Source organism: Myripristis murdjan, chromosome 8 (genome assembly GCF_902150065.1).
Source record: "Myripristis murdjan chromosome 8, fMyrMur1.1, whole genome shotgun sequence".
Lineage (NCBI taxonomy): Eukaryota > Metazoa > Chordata > Actinopteri > Holocentriformes > Holocentridae > Myripristis > Myripristis murdjan.
In genome coordinates, this window is record NC_043987.1 from 13337351 (window position 1) to 13356310 (window position 18960).

At 42.3% G+C, this 18960-nt stretch overlaps 1 protein-coding gene across 1 annotated transcript; it reads right to left on the bottom strand.

The window, feature by feature from the left end:
- Positions 1-281: 281 nt before the first annotated feature.
- triobpb (TRIO and F-actin binding protein b) lies at positions 282-15561 on the bottom strand. Its single transcript, XM_030058815.1, has 13 exons — positions 15155-15561; positions 12242-12298; positions 11725-11793; positions 11337-11426; positions 10925-11034; positions 9109-9553; positions 8197-8437; positions 7287-7398; positions 4896-5055; positions 4608-4721; positions 3557-3643; positions 2008-2191; positions 282-1021 (listed from the first exon to the last, which is right to left on the bottom strand). Exons 1-12 carry the CDS (start codon positions 15158-15160, stop codon positions 2030-2032), a joined length of 1653 nt encoding a protein of 550 aa, XP_029914675.1. The 5' UTR covers positions 15161-15561; the 3' UTR covers positions 282-1021; positions 2008-2029.
- Between the last annotated feature and the right edge of the window lie 3399 nt (positions 15562-18960).

An 18960-nucleotide genomic window follows, 5' to 3' on the forward strand; every position in this document is an offset into this window, starting at 1 on the left:
TCATGTTTAGGGGAGACTGCTGACACCCAGACGTCAGTTTCAGTAGAGGTCTGGGTGCTGAGCTATGGTTTAAAAATTAAAAACTCTTAAAGGTGAGACAACATTCATTCAACAGCTTTAAGGAGCATCTCCATGAAGTTGATACTAAATTTCTTTATATACAATCATGGATCAACTTCAGGTTCAGCTCCGCAAGAATCTGAACCTTTCACCATCTTGTCCTGTATTGTTCCCAATTAAATCTGGATACAGTATTTCATATTCACAGAGAAGATATTAAACATAGCGCAAACATTTCAGGGTAAAAAATACGCTAATAATAATAATTACAGCCACTGATTGAGATCCCCATTTCTGAAGAAACAACATGCTATTTTCACAGGGTAAACATGACTCGAGGCCGTACACAATGGTAAACTGAGATGACAGTAGCTCTGCTTCTGTAACGGTGCGTTCGCTGCCGCTGTCCCACCCGGGCAGGAGACACAAGCAAAAACAGGAGCAGCTCATGCAAACAAAAAGCAGACAAATACGGTACAGGCTGTTGAAGATCCATGTTATGCTCTCTTTATCTACAACACCTGATAATACAAAAGTGTGTTTGAACAAATATTCCAGTTTTCAGACCAAATGTGCACTCACATGCTTTCTTTCTTTCTCTCTCTTACACACACACACACACACACACACACACACACACACACACACACACACACACACACACACACACACACACACACACACACACACACACACACACACACACACACACACACACAAAGTAAAAAGTTAAAAATGTAAAAAGTGCAGATTCATCTCTCATGCGCGGCCCAGTGTAGTAAAACTGATCAGCTAATAGCTACTCTATGCTGCTCATTGGCAGAGTGATTGAAAGCTAAGGCACTATCTTGGTTCCCAAATGGCCAGTTTGTCCAATAATCCCAGTCCCACAATCTTCTCTTTCTTGTCTTCTTACTTTACTGGATCCTCATTTGTTTCAGTCACCACAGCACAGATACAGCTGGAAAACAAACAAACAAACAAAAATATAAATAATAATATGGGTACTGCAAATGTAATGAACAACAAAAAAGATAATATTACACATTTCAATTACAACAAATAACACTGCACAAGGGAGCAAACATACAATTGTCTGTTAACCAAGCAGTGACACCGAATAAAACACATAATTCATTACAATATAATGCTTTTCTATATGTTCATTTTCTCACATGTGCACTAACATTTCATTGTCTCAATCACACCGCATTGAATTGATTTCTCCTGCTTTCCATGACTTTCTCATAAGCCTCTCCCATGTAATCCTATATTTTTCTTTCCTTCATGATCCATTGACACCATATCAGAAAAAGTGGAAGATTATACTGACATTTCCTCACTACAGCCAAGAGCATGTTTTATTTTTTGGAATGACCACATGAAATAGTTTTTAATTATCAATCTGAAGTAAACCACGACTGCAGCAGATATTGCTTAATATTTTATAAGTAGTTGACTGCATAACTGCAACTTAAGGTTTTTCGTATCTCCCAACATCGGCAGATTTTCTGCTGTGTTTGCTGCTTGTGTTGACACTCTAAGTGGGCGCCTACAAAAAAAAAAAAAAAAAAAAAAAAAAAAAAAAAATCCCACATGTACCACTTACTGGGAGGCTGACATTAATATTTATTCCCAGTTGCTAGCTCATATTTACAGTAAATTGGACATGGCATTAACATCTGTCTGATCCACTAAGTGCAAAGCTGAAAAAAGGGACAAGCCAACCAGGACAAAATCAAAGTGTCTGTCTGTTTTTTCGCAGTAGTAGCTGGTTCTCTTTAGATAAAGGCTTATTTCTCTGCTATCTGTCCATGTATCCATCCATCTCTGCCTCCTGCTGCAGACTTGTTTCTATCTGAGCAGCAGCACCTGTATCTGGTCTCAGTGCTCTTGGCGGCTGCCCTGAATCTGTCTCTCCCCTCGCGCCTCCCTCCACACTCCTACCTGTCCCCGTGTCCGTCTGGTCTCAGTGGTCCAGGCTGTTGCCCAGCGTCTGTCCCTCCTGCAGAGCGGCCATGGCGAGCCTCAGGTGCTCCTTCAGACTCTGGATCTCCCGCTCGCTCCGGCCCTTCATCCCACTCAGCTCCTCGTGCATCTCCTTATATCGCTCGCACGCCAGGCGTTTCTCCTGCCAGAGGATGTGGAGCACAGGGGTTTAATAAAGTGTGTCATCAGTGCTGTTCTGTGCTGTTCAATACATTCTAGGAGTTATTTTGCCATTAAGTGTTGTATTTTACTTCACGTGGTGTACCCACTTTCCGTGCCTTGTGTACTTCTAATTCATCTCATGATTTCTTATGTTTCACAGAATGACTTTTGGAAGCCTAAACAGTGATGGTGATATCATAGTAATAGCAAGAGAGTGAGATTTTCCAGTGACTAAAAAATCAAGAAGAAAAAAGATCCGCGCATCACACAGCTCCCATGCAGAATTACTTGAATATTTTAGGTCTACATGGTCTTTAAGGGAACTGTTTTGTGTGCAGACCTTTTTCACTTCTGAGCAAAGTTTTGGTCCAGCTTAGTTTTTTCAGAGTTTTTTCAGAGTGCCATTCGTCACTCAAAACACAGCATGTCAGCCGCACAGCACTCCCGCTGGTATCTGTGCCTCTTTAATGCTTGATTTCCTCCATCATTCTGTGATTCTACATTGGTGCAAAAACGGTGAGTCAAAAAACAATCTCTTGCTCTTTGATTCTGGGGGACAGTCACCAAAATCTGATGTTTACTGTTGGTGTTTTACAGGGAGATCACTGAAAATGGTTCTGCTACTAAACACTAGTGTAGCTGCATTGGAAAGTTTTCAACATGACATCACATTATCAATGTTTAGACATGAGAATAAGAAAAATACACCCAACACAAAATGTGGCCAGAAATGTACAATACATTGCTGGCAGGTGTTTGTTTTTAAACAGTAGCAAAGTTATTCAGGTTGGATTTCTCTTTTAAGAGGGGACAAAGGATGAAGATGGCCTGTGCGCAGGGGTTTCACTTCTCAGCCGGTGATTTGAGCAGCAAGGTTCATGCAAATATTTAAGCATTCTACCATCCACTGAAAGGCTTCAAAACCATTCAGCTTCTTGAATATTTGTTTGTAGCACACTGAATCAAATGATGCCTTCTGCCACCAAGCTTCACAAGGTTTTCTCCTCTATTATAACACTGCTGCAAGGACAAGTACAACTAACAAAAAGCACAAATAAGCACAGAGGATACAGATTTATCCCAATGTTTATGCGCGGATTACCGCGCTAATGCACTTAACCTTGATTATTTCAGTGTTTTGACAATAAGCCAGAAAATCCTGGGAATTTGTTAGACCGCGTTTTTCCGAGAGCCTCCAGGATATAAAGATCTGAGGAGATCTAAGGAGAACCTGCTCAGAGATGTAAGGATTAACATTCCAAGTAATTTATCTAATGGTATCGGGGAAAAACACATATTCTTGCAGAAACAGATGAATAGACACACACACACACACACACAGTACCATGTTGAGAAACTGCAGTTCATTCCGTAGACAACTGATCTCCTTGTGTAAGTACTCCACCTCGTTTTCTTTCACCCTGAGAAGAACCTGGGAGAAATACAGAATAGTCATCATTTGCTGCCAAAATAAAATGCATCTATTTCAGCTTCCATGTAATTAAACTAAATCCATATAATTAACATCTGGGACACAAAGGCAACTGGACAAAATCAGCCTTTTGTCCACTTAGGATGTGACTGTAATTTTGTTCTGGTGCTTCATTATACACAAACACAGCAGGCTCTTCTCTGCAATCAATTCACATCCACGGCTTTCAAGTCAAATGCAGTTTTGCAAGCAGAGAGTGAAATTCAAGATGACATTCTGACATTCTTTTTGTGAATTTACAACTATATTACAGTACATGCTACTAATAACTCAGTGAGACTTCTAAGCCACACTGCAAGCCTTGACAACCACTGGCTCTGTTCTTCAGAGGCTATTTGTATGAAGAAAACCACAGGCATGTTTCCATACCAGCAGGCATGAAGCCCACTAGAGGGCAGACCTCTGAGAAGAGGGTGAAGTACACAACGCTTCCATACCAAAGTTCATAAGCTGATGCACAGTATATGAATATGAAATATATGAATATATGGATATACCGTGCAGCCTGATGTCAGTTCAGGTTCAAGTGCATAAAACTGTACAAGTGAAGGCAGCAAAGACACTACAGGTGCAATGCCTTTAGCTTAACAAGGCATAGAGAAACAGAATAAAAATTAAAAATTGATTAAAAAAAAAAAAAAAAAAAGCATCTCAAGAGCATACATAGAATCTAAAAAATAAGATAATACAGAATGATTAGAGATTAGAGAGAGATTGTAGTTGATGAGGAGTACAGAACATCAGCTTTTTGAGTTTGGTTTTCAAAGAGGCCAGAGTTGGAGCATATCTGAGATCTTGTGGGAGTTTGTTCAATCTATTACTCTTTTTATTATGCTATAGTTAAAGCAGTGTGGTTGGACAGGCTGGACAGATTACAATTCCTTTTTCTCTTTCACTGACCTACCTCTAGTTCACAGGATGTCCTGTCTCTGTTGTCATTGGAGATGCCCTCTGACCCTTGACCTGCAATGGTAGAGCGGATGCGGCTGATCTCCTCCACCAACCGAGCCTGAAGGTCCTGAAGAGGAAGATATCTAATGATGAGTTGGGATAAACTCCCAGACAGTGCATCACAACCGGTGGTTGATTCCCATGAAATTTCAGCGTTTGTTTCAACAAATCAAATACTCCTTAGACCACTTTGTGTTTGAAGACAAACAAGCAGAAGTAGTGACTTTTGTAAGAAACTCACCTGGTTCTCCTTCCTCAGCTGCTCCATGTCTCTCTCCTTGCGGCTGAGCTCCCTCTCCCTGTCAGCGTTGCTCTGCTCGGCTCGGTTCAGCTCCAGACACTTCTGAGAGTAGCGCTCAGACAAACCAGCCAGCTCTCTCTGTAGTGTCTGTGTTTCTGCCCTGAGGAAAAGGCATCATGACATGAAGCAGTATGAATACTCATGTGGTTTAAACTGCAGACAAAACAGTTGCAATGTAGGTTAAAATCCAAACTGTGACCTGTGTCACATCGTCTACTCTCTCTACCATACTGCATCTGCTGTCCAGTCTACTGCTTGGCAAAGCAAAAATATGCCAAAGCAGTAAATTCATATTTCAAAACAATTTATAGAAAACTAGGAACATCAAATATTCACATTTCAAAGAAACCAAATACAGGCTTAAATGCAAGATATTTCAATGATGTCACAGCACTGATCAGAATGACCTTTGCTTATAAAATATGCACAGACAGTCAAATTCAAAATAGTCAAAATAGTCCTTCATTCTCCTTTGCAAAAAGTACTTCTAATGCAGTGGGTGTGTGTGTGATTCCTGCTTACGTTGCTAAACACCAGCAGCACGCTGCAAAAGAGAAAGCACGCAAGAGACTCTATTTTTGTGCTTCGATGAGGCAAATATTTCCTACTGTGGTTAAAAGAGGACTTTTCTCTCGACCAGTGACCACAAAAATAAGACAGCAGAGCACACAGAGCTGGTTACAACAGATCGAGTCTGAAATGTAGGTTCCAGTGGCCGCGACAGAGACAGCGCCGTGTGAAAGGTCTTAGGAAGCTGACAAAGGAAAACTAATCCATGACCAAATTCTTCAACATTCCTAAAGTGCCTAATAAGAGCCACTGGCCTCTGCGGTAATGGCCTGGCTCAGACAAGGAATTTTGGATTGTCTCAAAATTCACTTTTCTTTTCATAAGAAACAACTAATGGCCAACTACTGCCACTTAGAAGCAGAAGAACGCTATTCACAACAATTACCAATACTAGTATGTGCAGGACTGTGCTTCAAACAGTATTTTGAGGCAACATGAACTGGAAATTCTGCTAATAATTATCAGAGTACATGGAGCGGCATGCCCTCATTTTAAAAAGTTTTACCTGGGAAAGGTGTAGGGATGAGCACAACTACTTGGCTAGAAAATTAAATCTGCTCTTGCTAGTCATCAAGGAAATACTAGTCAGATAAACTATTGTTGTTTTTTAACCTGCTACTGTCGTTTGTGGGTGGTCACTCACAATCAAGAGTTCTGGGCAATACGTGCTCATGTGGTTAAATTCAGGATTATGCTTGGTTTTTTTTCTGACCCATCACAGCACTTCTGGATGCATCTTGCAGAGAATGCCTGAGAATTCATAATAACGCAGCCACTCAGGCAAGCACAGTAAAATAGCATCTGCTGCATTTTAAGTAAGATCTGGTCATTGGAATATTAGATAAAGCATTTCAAATGGCTTTTATATCCACATGAACTTTTTTTTTTTTTTTTTAAGCAACTACTTTTGTTCTTACAGATCAAAATATGCTCAGTTATGACTGTTCTCAATTTAGATTTATTGTGTAGTCTGGTAGAAAACTTTCATTAAACCATCAGTGAAATCAGTTGTTACACACATCCCAGGACAGGAATACAGAAAAAATGAAAATGAAAAATCCCTCACTTTCAAAAGACAGAAACCAAACGCTGTTATTTTTATTTTATTTTAAGGCCTGTTCTTTTATTTGGGGGAAAAGGTCGAGGTCAACATGTTTCAAGGTGTCTTTCAAATGACAGTCGATCTTGTTCACTTCAGAGAAGTTACGTGTGTTACTCAACCTTTAGTGAAGAAGAGTAAAAATGGAGGAGAGCTTTAAGACAATGATTATTCGCACACCGATGCATTCGTCATCCTCATACACGCTCTACCAAGGCACACAGCTCACACTTGTTCTCCACTCATCAATTCCCATCCAAACCACATGTATGTTTAGACTGTCACTGAAACGAATCTAAACATCTGTCAAACGGTGAGGGGCCTGTGCACTGCCATGGTAGTTTGAAAGGTGCTGGCATTTGCAGGGCAAGATCAGGTAGATTAAGAACTGCACTCTTAAAATGCTGCAAGCCTTTCAGTAGTTCTTTTCTGTTCTTACATAGTGCAATGTCAGGAAATCTAAACATCTGTCCTATATTTTGGTTCATCATGATGTCAACTTTTGATAGCTGGCTGCCTCTGGTGTCAGCAGTAAAGCACTGAGTGGCAAAAACTCTGCTGAGCTAACAGATATAAAGAGACTGTTTCCCGTCCCCACAACGATCTAGATGGCCTGTGTGTTACTCTACCACACTAGAAAAGACTGAACTGATGATACTTACTGTTGTTGGGCCTGCAGAGTCTGTAAATCCATCACTCCACCGCTTAGCCTCTTGGCTTTCTCCACCTCCCTCTCCAGCTCCTCCTTGTGGGCCTTCTTCAAAGCCTCCATCACTAAAACAAACACACAAGCAACATCAACTAACTGGCCATGTCTTTATGTAACCGGTCATTAAGTACACTTTAAAGCCAGTGAGGGGTAAATAATCAAAACATTTTGCAACATTGCCAAATGCAGCTACAAACAGATCAACAGAACAAAGGTCAGTATGAAGATTTGACTGATGATTACATCTGCATCAAATTGGCTCACACCTACTCACTACCCCTCAGTTAGGGCTGGGAGATTTGGACAAAATAAAATATCACTATATCTTTGATAGACAACATGATGATAGACAGTATGTTTCAGTTTGAGGTTAACTAGTCTAATCTTCCAACTCAAATGTTTTCTCCAACATTCTACCCCAGTGCTCTCTACTGACAATTACACTATGAGCGTAGTGTCCAAGTCCAAGTCTAATTCAAAAGATGGTAATTTATTGGTAATATATCATTTCAGTTAGGTTAAAGTTACACTGAGATTAGGACTACGATGTAAATTGTAGATCATAGCCTGTATCACTGTGCCTATGCAGGTCACCTGATTTTACCTTTGCCAATCAGAGTAGCAGCAGATAATTACCAGAGGCTGTTTCAGGGTTTGGAGTGCATTACTAAAATGCGGGTTAAGCCGTTTACACCCAGCTCAACTCTTGGATGGCGGTGGAATTTTAGGTCAGTGAAAAAGGGGTGTAACATTCAGTATCTGTTCAGAATGTCACATTCTTCCAAAATGTGTGGCAAATGACATATTGTCCACAAATCCCTGTGGAGGATTAATTTAATACTACTGTGTGCTGTCCTGCTGACCTTGTGCAGTGGCCTGGGTCTCCTCCTGCAGCAGCCTGTCTCTCTCCGACTCCAGCTCCCTGGTGTGCCGGTCATGCTGCTTCTGCAGCTCTTCCAGCACCTGCCGGTGAGCACGCTCCATGGCCGCCAGGCTGCGGCTGCAGGTGGCCGCAGGGCCACAGCCTCCCCCTACACCACCCACCCCCACTCTCCCTCCCCCTCCTACTTGCAGTTGCTCTAGTTGTTGCCTCAGTGACGCCACCTGAGAAAGGGAGAGAGAAAGAGGTAAAGCTCACTGAGAAACAGGGAAGAGCAACAAAACATAATAAATCGGATGCTAAATGTGATAGCACACGTACTGATGCTGGCAGTGCGATGTATGAGCAGTAAGGAGGATAAGGATATGAGGAAACAGAGGGCCCTTGGATGGCCAACTGGTGAGGGATTATTCTGAGCTTAACCAACAACAGGAGCAATTCATTTAGACGAATTGAGTTCATAACAGAGTAAACTAAATGAAGATTATAGTCAATTCAGTGAATCAGTTTCATTGTCCCAATGCCAGCATGCCTTACAAAAGGAGCACTTTCAGAGATTGCAGACACAAGCACAAACCACAGATGCACACAACAACGCACAAAGAAAAAGGAGTTTCAGCAATATTTCCACTTCCACTATGTAAATCTCATTTAAGCCAATATTTAATCTTTCTTAATTGTGTTGTTCAGGTGGGCAGGTACCGCTATCATCCACCACTCAAATATTTTAGTTGGAAAAACATTGCTGAAAAGCAAGAAGCATGTCAGAAGAAAAGTGACTTGAGTGTTAAAAGGCAGAAAACAGGAAAGGTTTACTTCATCTGGACAGATGAAGAGTTAATTTGCAATTTATTTCTTGAACTTTGCAAATTGGAAAATCATCTCCACGCACTACCTCCCTCTGCAGCGCCTCATTGGCTGACTGGCTGGAAGACCGTGATCCCATTGGTGGCAGGGATCTCATCTCCTTTAATGGCATCTTTTCAATCTCGGCCCACTTTTTCTCTATTTCGTCCTCCATTCGTAGCCTTTGGTTCGAGCCTGGCCCCTTCCTGGAAAGCACAGCCTCCCATTGGCTAGTTGTGGCATCTCTGTTCCTGTCCTCCTGCCATTGGCTGTGCTCCCTACCCTGCCCCTCCCCAGCTTCTCTCTGACTGGCTGGGAGCTGGCTGGACGCAGCAGGAACCGGGGAGAGCTCAACGTAGTCAAACCTGCGTTGAGTGGGAGGCGCGGCAGCTGGTACTTCTGATTGGGCATCACCGTGACGTGAGGGTGAGCGACGGGAGGACAACAAGGACCGGGCATGGGAGTTTTCTTTGTCACTACTGCTGTCATGAAGTCTGAAGAAAATGAGAGATTAGTCAATAATTACTCAATATGTGATTTCTTCTGTTACTACCTGATAGCCTCTTACATTCTCCATTGTTCACATAAAGCAGTCAAGTCATCGCCTGGCTGATCAACAAGAAATTCATCAAGTTTGGTGTAGAGGGTGAAGCTGCAGCATACACAGCCTCACTATGAGCAATCAAGGCATGGCTGCAAGTGAGTCACTATGTAAGCAGAATGTACAGTAACCCTCCAGGTAATTAATGAAACTTTGAGTAATCTTTGACTGGCCAAGCATGCAGCTACAGGAATTCTCTAAAGGCAAAGCTGCTGGTGCATGTGAGCAACAGAGCCTCTTATCTGGCAGAGTGTAGCCGAGGCTGAGCAGCAGCCTCAGGAGCACCGAGCTAACTCTGTTTTAAAGGACTATTCCAATACTTTGGGAAAAATATCCTTCTTTATCTTCCTTGGACTTACCCAGACTAAGACAAGATGTTCGATACCATTTTCACCTCTGTTCATTCAGTGGTTCAGCTTAGCATGCATGATGAGTATTTGAAATACACATCTTGGGATTTAAAAAAAAAAAAAAAAAAAAAAACGAGAGCCGTTTTACGAGAAGTTAGATGGTTGAACTGTAACTGCTGAACAAATATATCCCTCCATTTATTGCAGTGATCCGTGCACTGCTTAATGTATAGGAAAATCCATCACAAATTAACCGCTAAAACAAGTCTTGTTTTTCTGTTAATTCCAAGATATGTACTTCAAATACACATGCTACATTGGGTAAATAAGACAGCTTTGGAGTTGCTGTATGATTAATTTTTTCACTTTGACAGAGCTAGTTTAACTACTCCCACAGACTTCAAGCCTTTATGCAGAGCTAACATGAAACACAACCCATAGGAACCAAACCACTGGACGTACAGAGGTGGAAATGGTATCAAACATCTTGTCTCAGTTTGGGTTTAGTCGGAAAAACGGTATTTTGCCAAAAACGTTGGAGTATTCCTTTAAAAGAATGTGAGCATCTCCACAAACATTAAAACCATGAAATCCAAATGACACAACAACGTTTGGGATGTAGGTGTACAACCTCCTGAGGCAGCTTTCTGTTAGTATCACAAGAGCATGTGTTATATTTACCGCTGTAAACAGTGTGTGAGGTCTGGAGAAAAGATTATAGTTTACTATTGGAGCCTGGATGTGAAATAAACAAGGGGAACAGGATGCCCTTGCCTCTTTTTAAAAGCACACTCCTGGAATAAATTCTGAAATATATCCAACTTTTAACTATACATTTCAGGGGATAACAATGCTTTGGCTCTCGAAATCCCTGTTATTACATTTGACTATTTCTCCTACTGGTGAAAACTCACTGCGTGAGGTCTGGAGAGCTGCTGGGTCGGACACTCTTCCTCAAAACCTCAATCCAATTCCGTCTTATCCCCGCCGTCATCGCGGAAAGAGTGAACACCGCCTCCCGCGTCTGGAGGACGGAGGAAAGAAAAACAGGTCAAGGACAGACACAGAGACAGAAAAATGTGATAGAATGGGGATGAGATTGAAGTGATAAAGGAAGAGCAAAGGTATTGAGTAAAAAGTATAGGAAGACAAGACAGGTGGTGGAAAGACTGGCAGAGATGTGAGTCATGATAATGGGAGAACAAGAAAATGTAGAAATGGAGAACGGGTGTGGTTAGGCTGGGGTAGAAGGGATGGATATCAAGAAGATACTCTTGAGTCAGAGGCACAAGCTATGAGAACTTGACCCGTGAAAGAGATATTCACCTGTATCTGAAATCCATAGTTCTTCTCCACATCAAACTCTGACACCTTCATACAGGATTTTAGGTCAATCTCCCCATCTAGGTCATCTTTCTGTACCAAAAAAAAAAAAAAAACAACCCACAACCACACATTCATACACAGGCTACAGACACAGTTCACTTTTCTGCTTCACTTCATGTTCAGAGCAAGGTCAAGCTTGAATAGATGTGTTGTTTAGAGGAAAAACTGAGGGTGAAAATAGCAAGTTAAAATTATTTTATTACTGCTATTACTATTATGCATTCAGAGACTTTTGGACAAATACTATGTTACAACAACAAACATACATTGAGGAAATGAGAGTGCACTGATCACTGTTTATAATGAAAGTGTGTGATTAAGAATATACCTCCTCTGCGACCGAATCTCTGTAGTACTTCAGTCCAGCATCAGTCAAAACAAACCAGTGCTTCTTCCACTACAGAAACACACAAGTCACCAGGTCATCACTAAATGAGCCAAAAACAACCATTACAATATTTGATCACAACAGCTAACAAAACAATGTATAAAAAACATGACCTTTAGAATAGAACTGATCTGCATAAACAGCAGCAAAGTCGACAATACAACAGGAAGGCTGCATGCAACTGCACAGTGTTGGGCGAGGGAAAAAAAAAAACTCCTGTGTGATGCGTGAAGCGAGAAGCTCGTTCAGTCAAGCATATCATGCAAGTGATGGGACACCTGCTGTGCCTCCAGCCACCGAGCTATTACTGTGATAACGAGGATAATCTGTGGCTATCGCCTTACACACAACCTTTCTCATTAAGGAAAAGGGATGGAGGGAAGGGGCGATGGAGGAGAAGGACATGGGAAAAAGATACGCAGCTCAACTGTACAAGGCAACAGTGTAGGATTTTTACCTCTCCATTTTCATCCAGTTTGGACATCCACCCCTTCTTGAAGTTAAGGAGGTCGGGCTGCAACGCAAAGAAAACAGTTTCATGTTCACTGAACTTTGTCCAAACGTTGGAAAGGAAATGTTACAAAAAGAACAGCCTAAGTGAAACAGTGTTCACAGCTCTATTCTGCTTTACGTAGTATCTCAGCAAAACAACTTTTACCTCAACAGCCTGTTGCTTCTGTAGCATTAGAATACATGAAAGAATGGAAGAACTCACACACAACAAAATGAGTCTCAGGAAATCAACTAACAGAAGGGAATGAGTCACACGCTGCTCTCTAATTGCCATTTTAATGCCTTCAATAGACACTGCAATATTTCAATCCCCTCAACAACAGGCATTCAAAAGATTGTGCAATAAACAGATGACCCAGCAACAGTGTCTCATTCGCTTCTATTTTTAAAGATATACTCAACATTAATAAAGCGATGATGATAGAAAAAGCCAGATGAGAGGTGTGAAATGTAACAGGAAGCGCACAAAAAAAAAAAACAAAAACATATGCCTGAGTAAGATGAGGACACATGAAGAGACAGCAGAAAGGGAGACAGAGACAGCAAGCCTGTTGGAGGGGAGACTAGAGAGAGATTAGGAACTGGAGCAGCACATCGTCAGAGATGGGAGGAAAGATTTGTAACTAGATAGATTTACAGTGGGGACAGTGTCAGGAGTAACACTACCTCCTCTCTGGTCATCTCCCTCCCGAGACTGTTCATTCACAGAGAAATCAGCTCGCGTGTGTCAACTGTATGTGCCAACAGGCTGGTAAGCTAATTAAAACATTTTAACTACTCCAGCACCATTTCAAAGAATAAGCCCTCTTGCGTTTCTGGTTTTGACAGGATGACAGGAAAAGGAAAACACGGGCTAGGTACCTCAAGATGAGATGATCCCGGATTAAGATTAGTCAACTTTTTCCACAGCACATTCCTCAGTGCTCTCCCTTATCTCGCTGTCAATACTGTGCAAATTCCTCACTTTTATACCTCTTCTTTCTCCCTCGGGACTCTCATTCCCGTTGCTCTCCTGAATTTTGTAGCTGTCCTTTCTCTTGCTTTCTCCATCCATCATCTGTCATTTTTATTTCTGTCTGTTCTTTCAACTTCATCCAGCCTTTTCCCCCCTCTCTTTCTCTCTCTCCATCTCTTCCCTTCCTGGCGCCAGAGTTGTGGTCTTAATGTAAGCCACAATAACCCAAGTTTTCTCCACAGTTTATCCACGCTGCTAGTTTTTCTTCCTCGCACCAACACATTATAAGGCCAAGAGACTGCTGATGGACTGTGGAATGGGAATAATGTAATAAGTGCACAGTTCTCAAACACATTATTATGAGTATATCTCTGAGGAGGGTTTAATTTAACAAGCCCTGTGCGCCATTTAACTTTTATTGTGTGGACTTAGCTGTATCATATTGTTTTAAAACACATCAGAGAAATCCCGGGTTCATATTATGGTATGCACTTAGATACACAATACAGTTCATATATAACAGCAGGTTTACAGAGGATAGCATTAGTGACAGGAGAAGTATAAAAACAGGAAGGACTTGTTGATTAATCGATTAGTCACTGCTGACCGGCAGAAAATTGAGCATACTTTTGATAAGCATCATTTGTTAATTATGAAGTAATAATACCAAATGTACTGGTTACTGCTTGCTTTTCTTGTTTTGTTATACAATGAATGCTTTGGATTACATTGGCTGTTGGTCAGACTAAGTAAGCAATTTTAAGTTTTCACATTGTTAGGCATGCGTCATCCTTTTTACTATGTTACAGATAAACTTATCAAAAAAGAGAAGTGCTTGTTTGAGAGGGTGACAGCTCCATGGTATTGATGCAAGTTGAAAGAAAGTTGAGATTAAAAGAATCAGTCAACAGTGACTATTTTTTCCTTCTGTCTTTTCCTTCCTCCACTAATCTGGGAGGACTGGCATAGTTTCCGCAGCTGTGGGTAACAGTATCCATGACATATTTTTTCAACTTCCTCATAAATTTATCTTATCCAGTCCATGTGCAAGGTCAGGGAGCAGGCACAGGGTGGAGAAACGGGAAAAAAAAGGGGGAGATTGCATTCCCTATGAACAAGATGCTATTCCAACAGTGCTTTTCCTTGTCATGCTGTAAGATCAGTGACCCTGGTGGAAAGGTCAGGGAGAAAGGCAGAGAGAGAGGCAACTTGTGCAGACAGTTTGACACAAAAGCCACTGTTTCTAACACCCAACACGTTAAGAAAACATTACCTGGTAAGCCTATCCTTGTCCTTTGGGTCTATTTAAGCTATGTTCAAGCCTCCTGCTTATTTGTTTCTCTTTAGTTAAATGCAGACACTAATTTGTAGAGGTCTAGTGAGTGAAGTATTTCCAGGTTAGCCTATAGGTTGGTAACATTTCTGTGTTTCTTGGCTGTGCGGATGCAAGTGCAAACATGGAGCATGTAGAGGCCAACGCTGGCTGTAAAAACTGACAAGAACTGGTTAAATGACACTTCCCACTGAAGTTACTGTAAACAACACTTGGCAAACAACGAAACTCAAACGCACCTGCAAACCAGCATGGGTTTTCCACTTTTGTTACAGCAACATAAAGTTAGAAATCGCAGCCAGAGGCGTAAACACAGCACAAAAGGCAACCAACAAAAAAAAGACATATTTAAAATTCAAAGCGCTTAAAAGTTACAAGCAAAGCTGCCCATACGTGCTTACAAGTTTGTATGGAAACACAGGCAGTCAGTTAGTCAACATAAAACAGTGTATTAGCCAACACAGACAGACTGACTGTGGACTGGACCAGAGTTCATTTTAGATAAATTCAGGAAGAAAAGAGACAAGGTTTTCAGAGTCGGGGAGAAATGCTATCAAAGTACAACTTACCGTCATGATAACAGAATCCAGAGGGCAAAAAATAATTTTAAAAAAATGCAAAGACAAGAGAAAAGTGCTGTTAAGTTAGCCCCTTCTTCCGCAATTAAAAAGAGACAGTTTCTTGTTGATCCTGTCGGTTAAAAAACTAAGTTTATCGCAGGATGCTAGCTAACGTTACGCGAATTTAGGTAAACGTTAAAACCCCGCCATTCCTCCCCATGTTAACGGGTGAGCCGCAAAACTGTGGTTAAAAGACAAATTTCCCCTTTCAGTCCGAGGCAGAGAGGTTTATACCCTCGACCGAGCTTTGAACAGACTAAAACTTCTGGCGAGAAAGAGCAAAACTAATTTCACAATGTTGTGACAAGTCGTGGGTGCTGCTGGCTCTCGCTGCTCCCCCTGAGCTGTCTGCCACTTCCTGGGCGGATCCGCGAAGATCGTTTGAGAAAACAAGCCTACCTAAACCGCACGGCTGGTGCCCAAACTAAGGCCCGGGATCCTCCAGAGGGCCGAGAGGAGAGGTTCCTGGGAAGCCCCGAGCAAAACGAGTAAAAGTTTGGTCTCATTTAGTTAAATTCATCAGAGACTTAACCTAACGAGAAAGTGTCTTTTGATAGTTATTCTGATCAGAGGTATCACTCCGTCCTTTTGTGTCCACACCTAAAGCGCAGGCGGACCCCAAATCTAATCTGTGACAAAAACCTCTCTAAAAAAAAAAAAAAAAAGCTATTGAAAAGTTTTGAGATCGCCCACTCTATATCAGTCACTACCACAAGACATTTACATAATGAAATACTAATGTTCAGAGCAAAAAAAAAAAAAAATTCACAATTAAACTGAGAGATCTCTAATAAAGATTTTAGTATGTAGAATAAAGAGATTATGTGTTTTTTTTCTCCCTGGGTGCATATCTTAGTGATGGCAAACAAAATGGCACAGCCCCCAAATCCTCTCTATGGTAGCTATTGGTTTCAGTTCAGGAATTTCAACACATGCCCCAGCAGACCACAACTGCCAAAGCTCAGCCGGTCTTATGAAATGCCTTTAGGGTGTAGGTGAAGTCTATAGACACATAATAACAAGCTGTTACAGCAAGGCATACGTATATCTAAAATAAAAGTATGAGCTGAATGTGGGTCAGATATGTCAGGAGACTAAAAGCTTTTAGTTACGTTGATGGGACATGTATGTCGATGAGATATGCTGTCAGCAAGTCTAGTCAGTGTGTACAATACAAGCGTTCAAATGGGCCGAGAAAATTTATAATCTTACATCTGTGCAACAGTTTTATGATGATCATTACATTTATTAGTCAAATATTAGCCGTATCTCTCTCTCCCTCTCTCTCGCCATACAAACACACACAAAGTCAGTGAATGCAAATATGGACAACCAGCTGCATAACATACCTGCATTTGTGTTTGCTCAGATCTGTGATGATTACCTCTCCAGGAACTGCCCTCCTCTATTGTAGGACTACCAGACCTCTGGAAAAAAAAAAAAAAAAACAGCTTGTAATTACGAAGAAAATCAGTGTCTGATAGAGCAAACCAAGAAACCTACACTGTTTCACATCCACAAAGGATTTCTTTAATCTGGTGTATGGTGTGTGTGGGAGATGTGGTTATGTAGGTGACGGCAGCCACTGGAATGCATATTGTAATCACAACGGCACAGATGGAAATCTGCAGTAATCCTCGCAGTGAGTTACTGCAAATGCAGTGCACATAATACTACTGCCATTTTCAATTTTCTCCTTCCACCTCAGACTATTGAAAATCCAATACAATGTTTTGGAGGTGCACTGCCTATCGTGCCAGCTGTGATGTTCTCCCAATCTGTTTCATTTTCTCTAGTGCAAAGCTACTCCTATAAAACATGGATTTTTTTTTTTTTATTTTTTTTTTTTTGAGAGCCTAAATCAATAAAGGCTGCTTCAATTTTAAAGTAGTTTGCTCAACACTGTATCTGTTATTTGTTCATTCTTTTTAAATTCATTTCCTTTTTCCCCATCTGCCACCCTACCTGCAGGGAAGAGGAGGATTGAGCTCTAGACAGACGCCCGCTGCCACCATATTGCCAGCCTGAATATTCTCTGTCAGGGTCCCCTGTATCATCCCACTCTGTGGAGGGCTGCTTACTCAGGGAGTGGCTGAAACATCACAGTTAGTTTGTCAGTGTCTGGTTTGTTTAAAATTTAACAAGTTGGATGGCGTGGAGGTAGCAGAGCCAGGTCATGACATGGATCGCTTAAAAGATATGAAAAAAATGTTATAACATCCCTCCTAATTTAAGAAGTAGTTTGTCAGCTGTCAAATACCGTGTAAAAAATAACTTTATCCCATCTAGCAATGCAATTTTGGCATGCCACAACTGCCAAACTGAGTCAATATGCAAGAGTTTTAATCATATGATTATACATCACACTTTCATTTAAATGTACATCATGAAACCAGTCCTGAAATTCCACATCCAACAAACTCTTGTCCCTGTCTTCCTCTCATTACAGATTCTCCCGCCCCTTCATGGTGTCATGACTCTGACCTGGCTGGTTTGAAGAGCTCCTGCCTCTGTGAGGGCCGCTGGCTCTGGGGCCGCCCCATGTGGCTTGACCCCTGCCTCTGGTGGATTATCTTGACCTTCGGCAGGTCGGCCATCACGGCGTACTCCTCTCTGTTTCGCCCTGTCGACCCCCCCGACAGCTGGCCCGACTCTGAGGACTCCACTGAGCTCAGGGAGGACGTGTGCCTCCTCATCTGAATCTGAGGTGAGGGGGAGGGGCTCCGGGTGCGTTGAGAAGGCCTGCTGTTGTTGGGCGAGGAGCCGCAATCCTCAACAGCCCGCCTACCACCTCCGCCGGACCTGCTGATGCTGGAACTCCTCGATGTTTCCATGGTGACAACGGGAGTCCTCTTGGAGAAAGTTGTCCTGTTGCTATCTGTGGCCTGCCTGGGGGGCGAGGCGGCACGAGATAATGAGGTGCTTCGGAGGGACTGGGTGGAGTCACGCCAGGAGCGCGGTGAGCGACTGGAGTCAGATCTTGTGTCGCTGAAAGTGTTTTTTCTCTGATGGGAGTGACCAGACTCTCCAGTGGTGGCGTTTCTAAGAAGTGAGTAGCCTGGTGGGTCATTGGTGCCTTTTCTAGTGGGAGAGGATGTGCGGCTGTTGTGACTCCTGCTGTTAAGGGAGCTGCTGGTGTCTGTCTTCCTTAGTGAGGACTGACCAGGAGCATCGTAGTTTTTCCTTGAAGAGAACTGTGAGCTGTGGCTGTCACGACTTCGGAAGGAGCTGTCTACTTCAGATTTACGCAGCATAGACTGACTAGGAGCATCATAACTTCTCCTCGAAGGGGAGGAGTTGCGGCTTTCACGACTTCGGCCATTTAACGATCCACTGGTGTCTGTTTTCTTCAGTAGATACTGACCGGGGGCCTCATGGCTTTTCCTTCCAGGAGAGGGGCTACGACTGTCACGAACTCGACTGCCACCAAAACTGCTTGATTCAGTCTTACGTAGCACAGACTGGCCTGGTGCGTCATAGCTTCGTCGGGATGGAGACACACTCTCATGTTCTTGATCTTGATCATTCAGTCCGTTTCGGGCCTCTGGGTTTCTCAGCAGAGCCTGGCTTTCAATGTCATAGCCCTCTCTTATGGGGGAGCCACAGCGCCCACGGTGACTGCGTCCATTCAGGGATGTGACTGATTCTGATTTATGGAGAAGGGACAGGCTGGGTGAGCTGTAATTTCTCCTTGGCGGTGAAGAGTTGTGACTGTCCCGCAGACTGTCATACGTTCTCCTAGTGGGGGAAGAAGT

What these genes read in the sequence shown, in the direction of transcription:
- triobpb (XM_030058815.1), bottom strand. An exon ending in AGCTCTCCAGACCTCACGCA is followed by an intron (nt 9,554 to 10,924) that starts GTGAGTTTTCAC and finishes CATTTTCTTCAG; the next exon opens with ACTTCATGACAGCAGTAGTG. An exon ending in ACTCTGCAGGCCCAACAACA is followed by an intron (nt 5,056 to 7,286) that starts GTAAGTATCATC and finishes CCTTTTCCTCAG; the next exon opens with GGCAGAAACACAGACACTAC.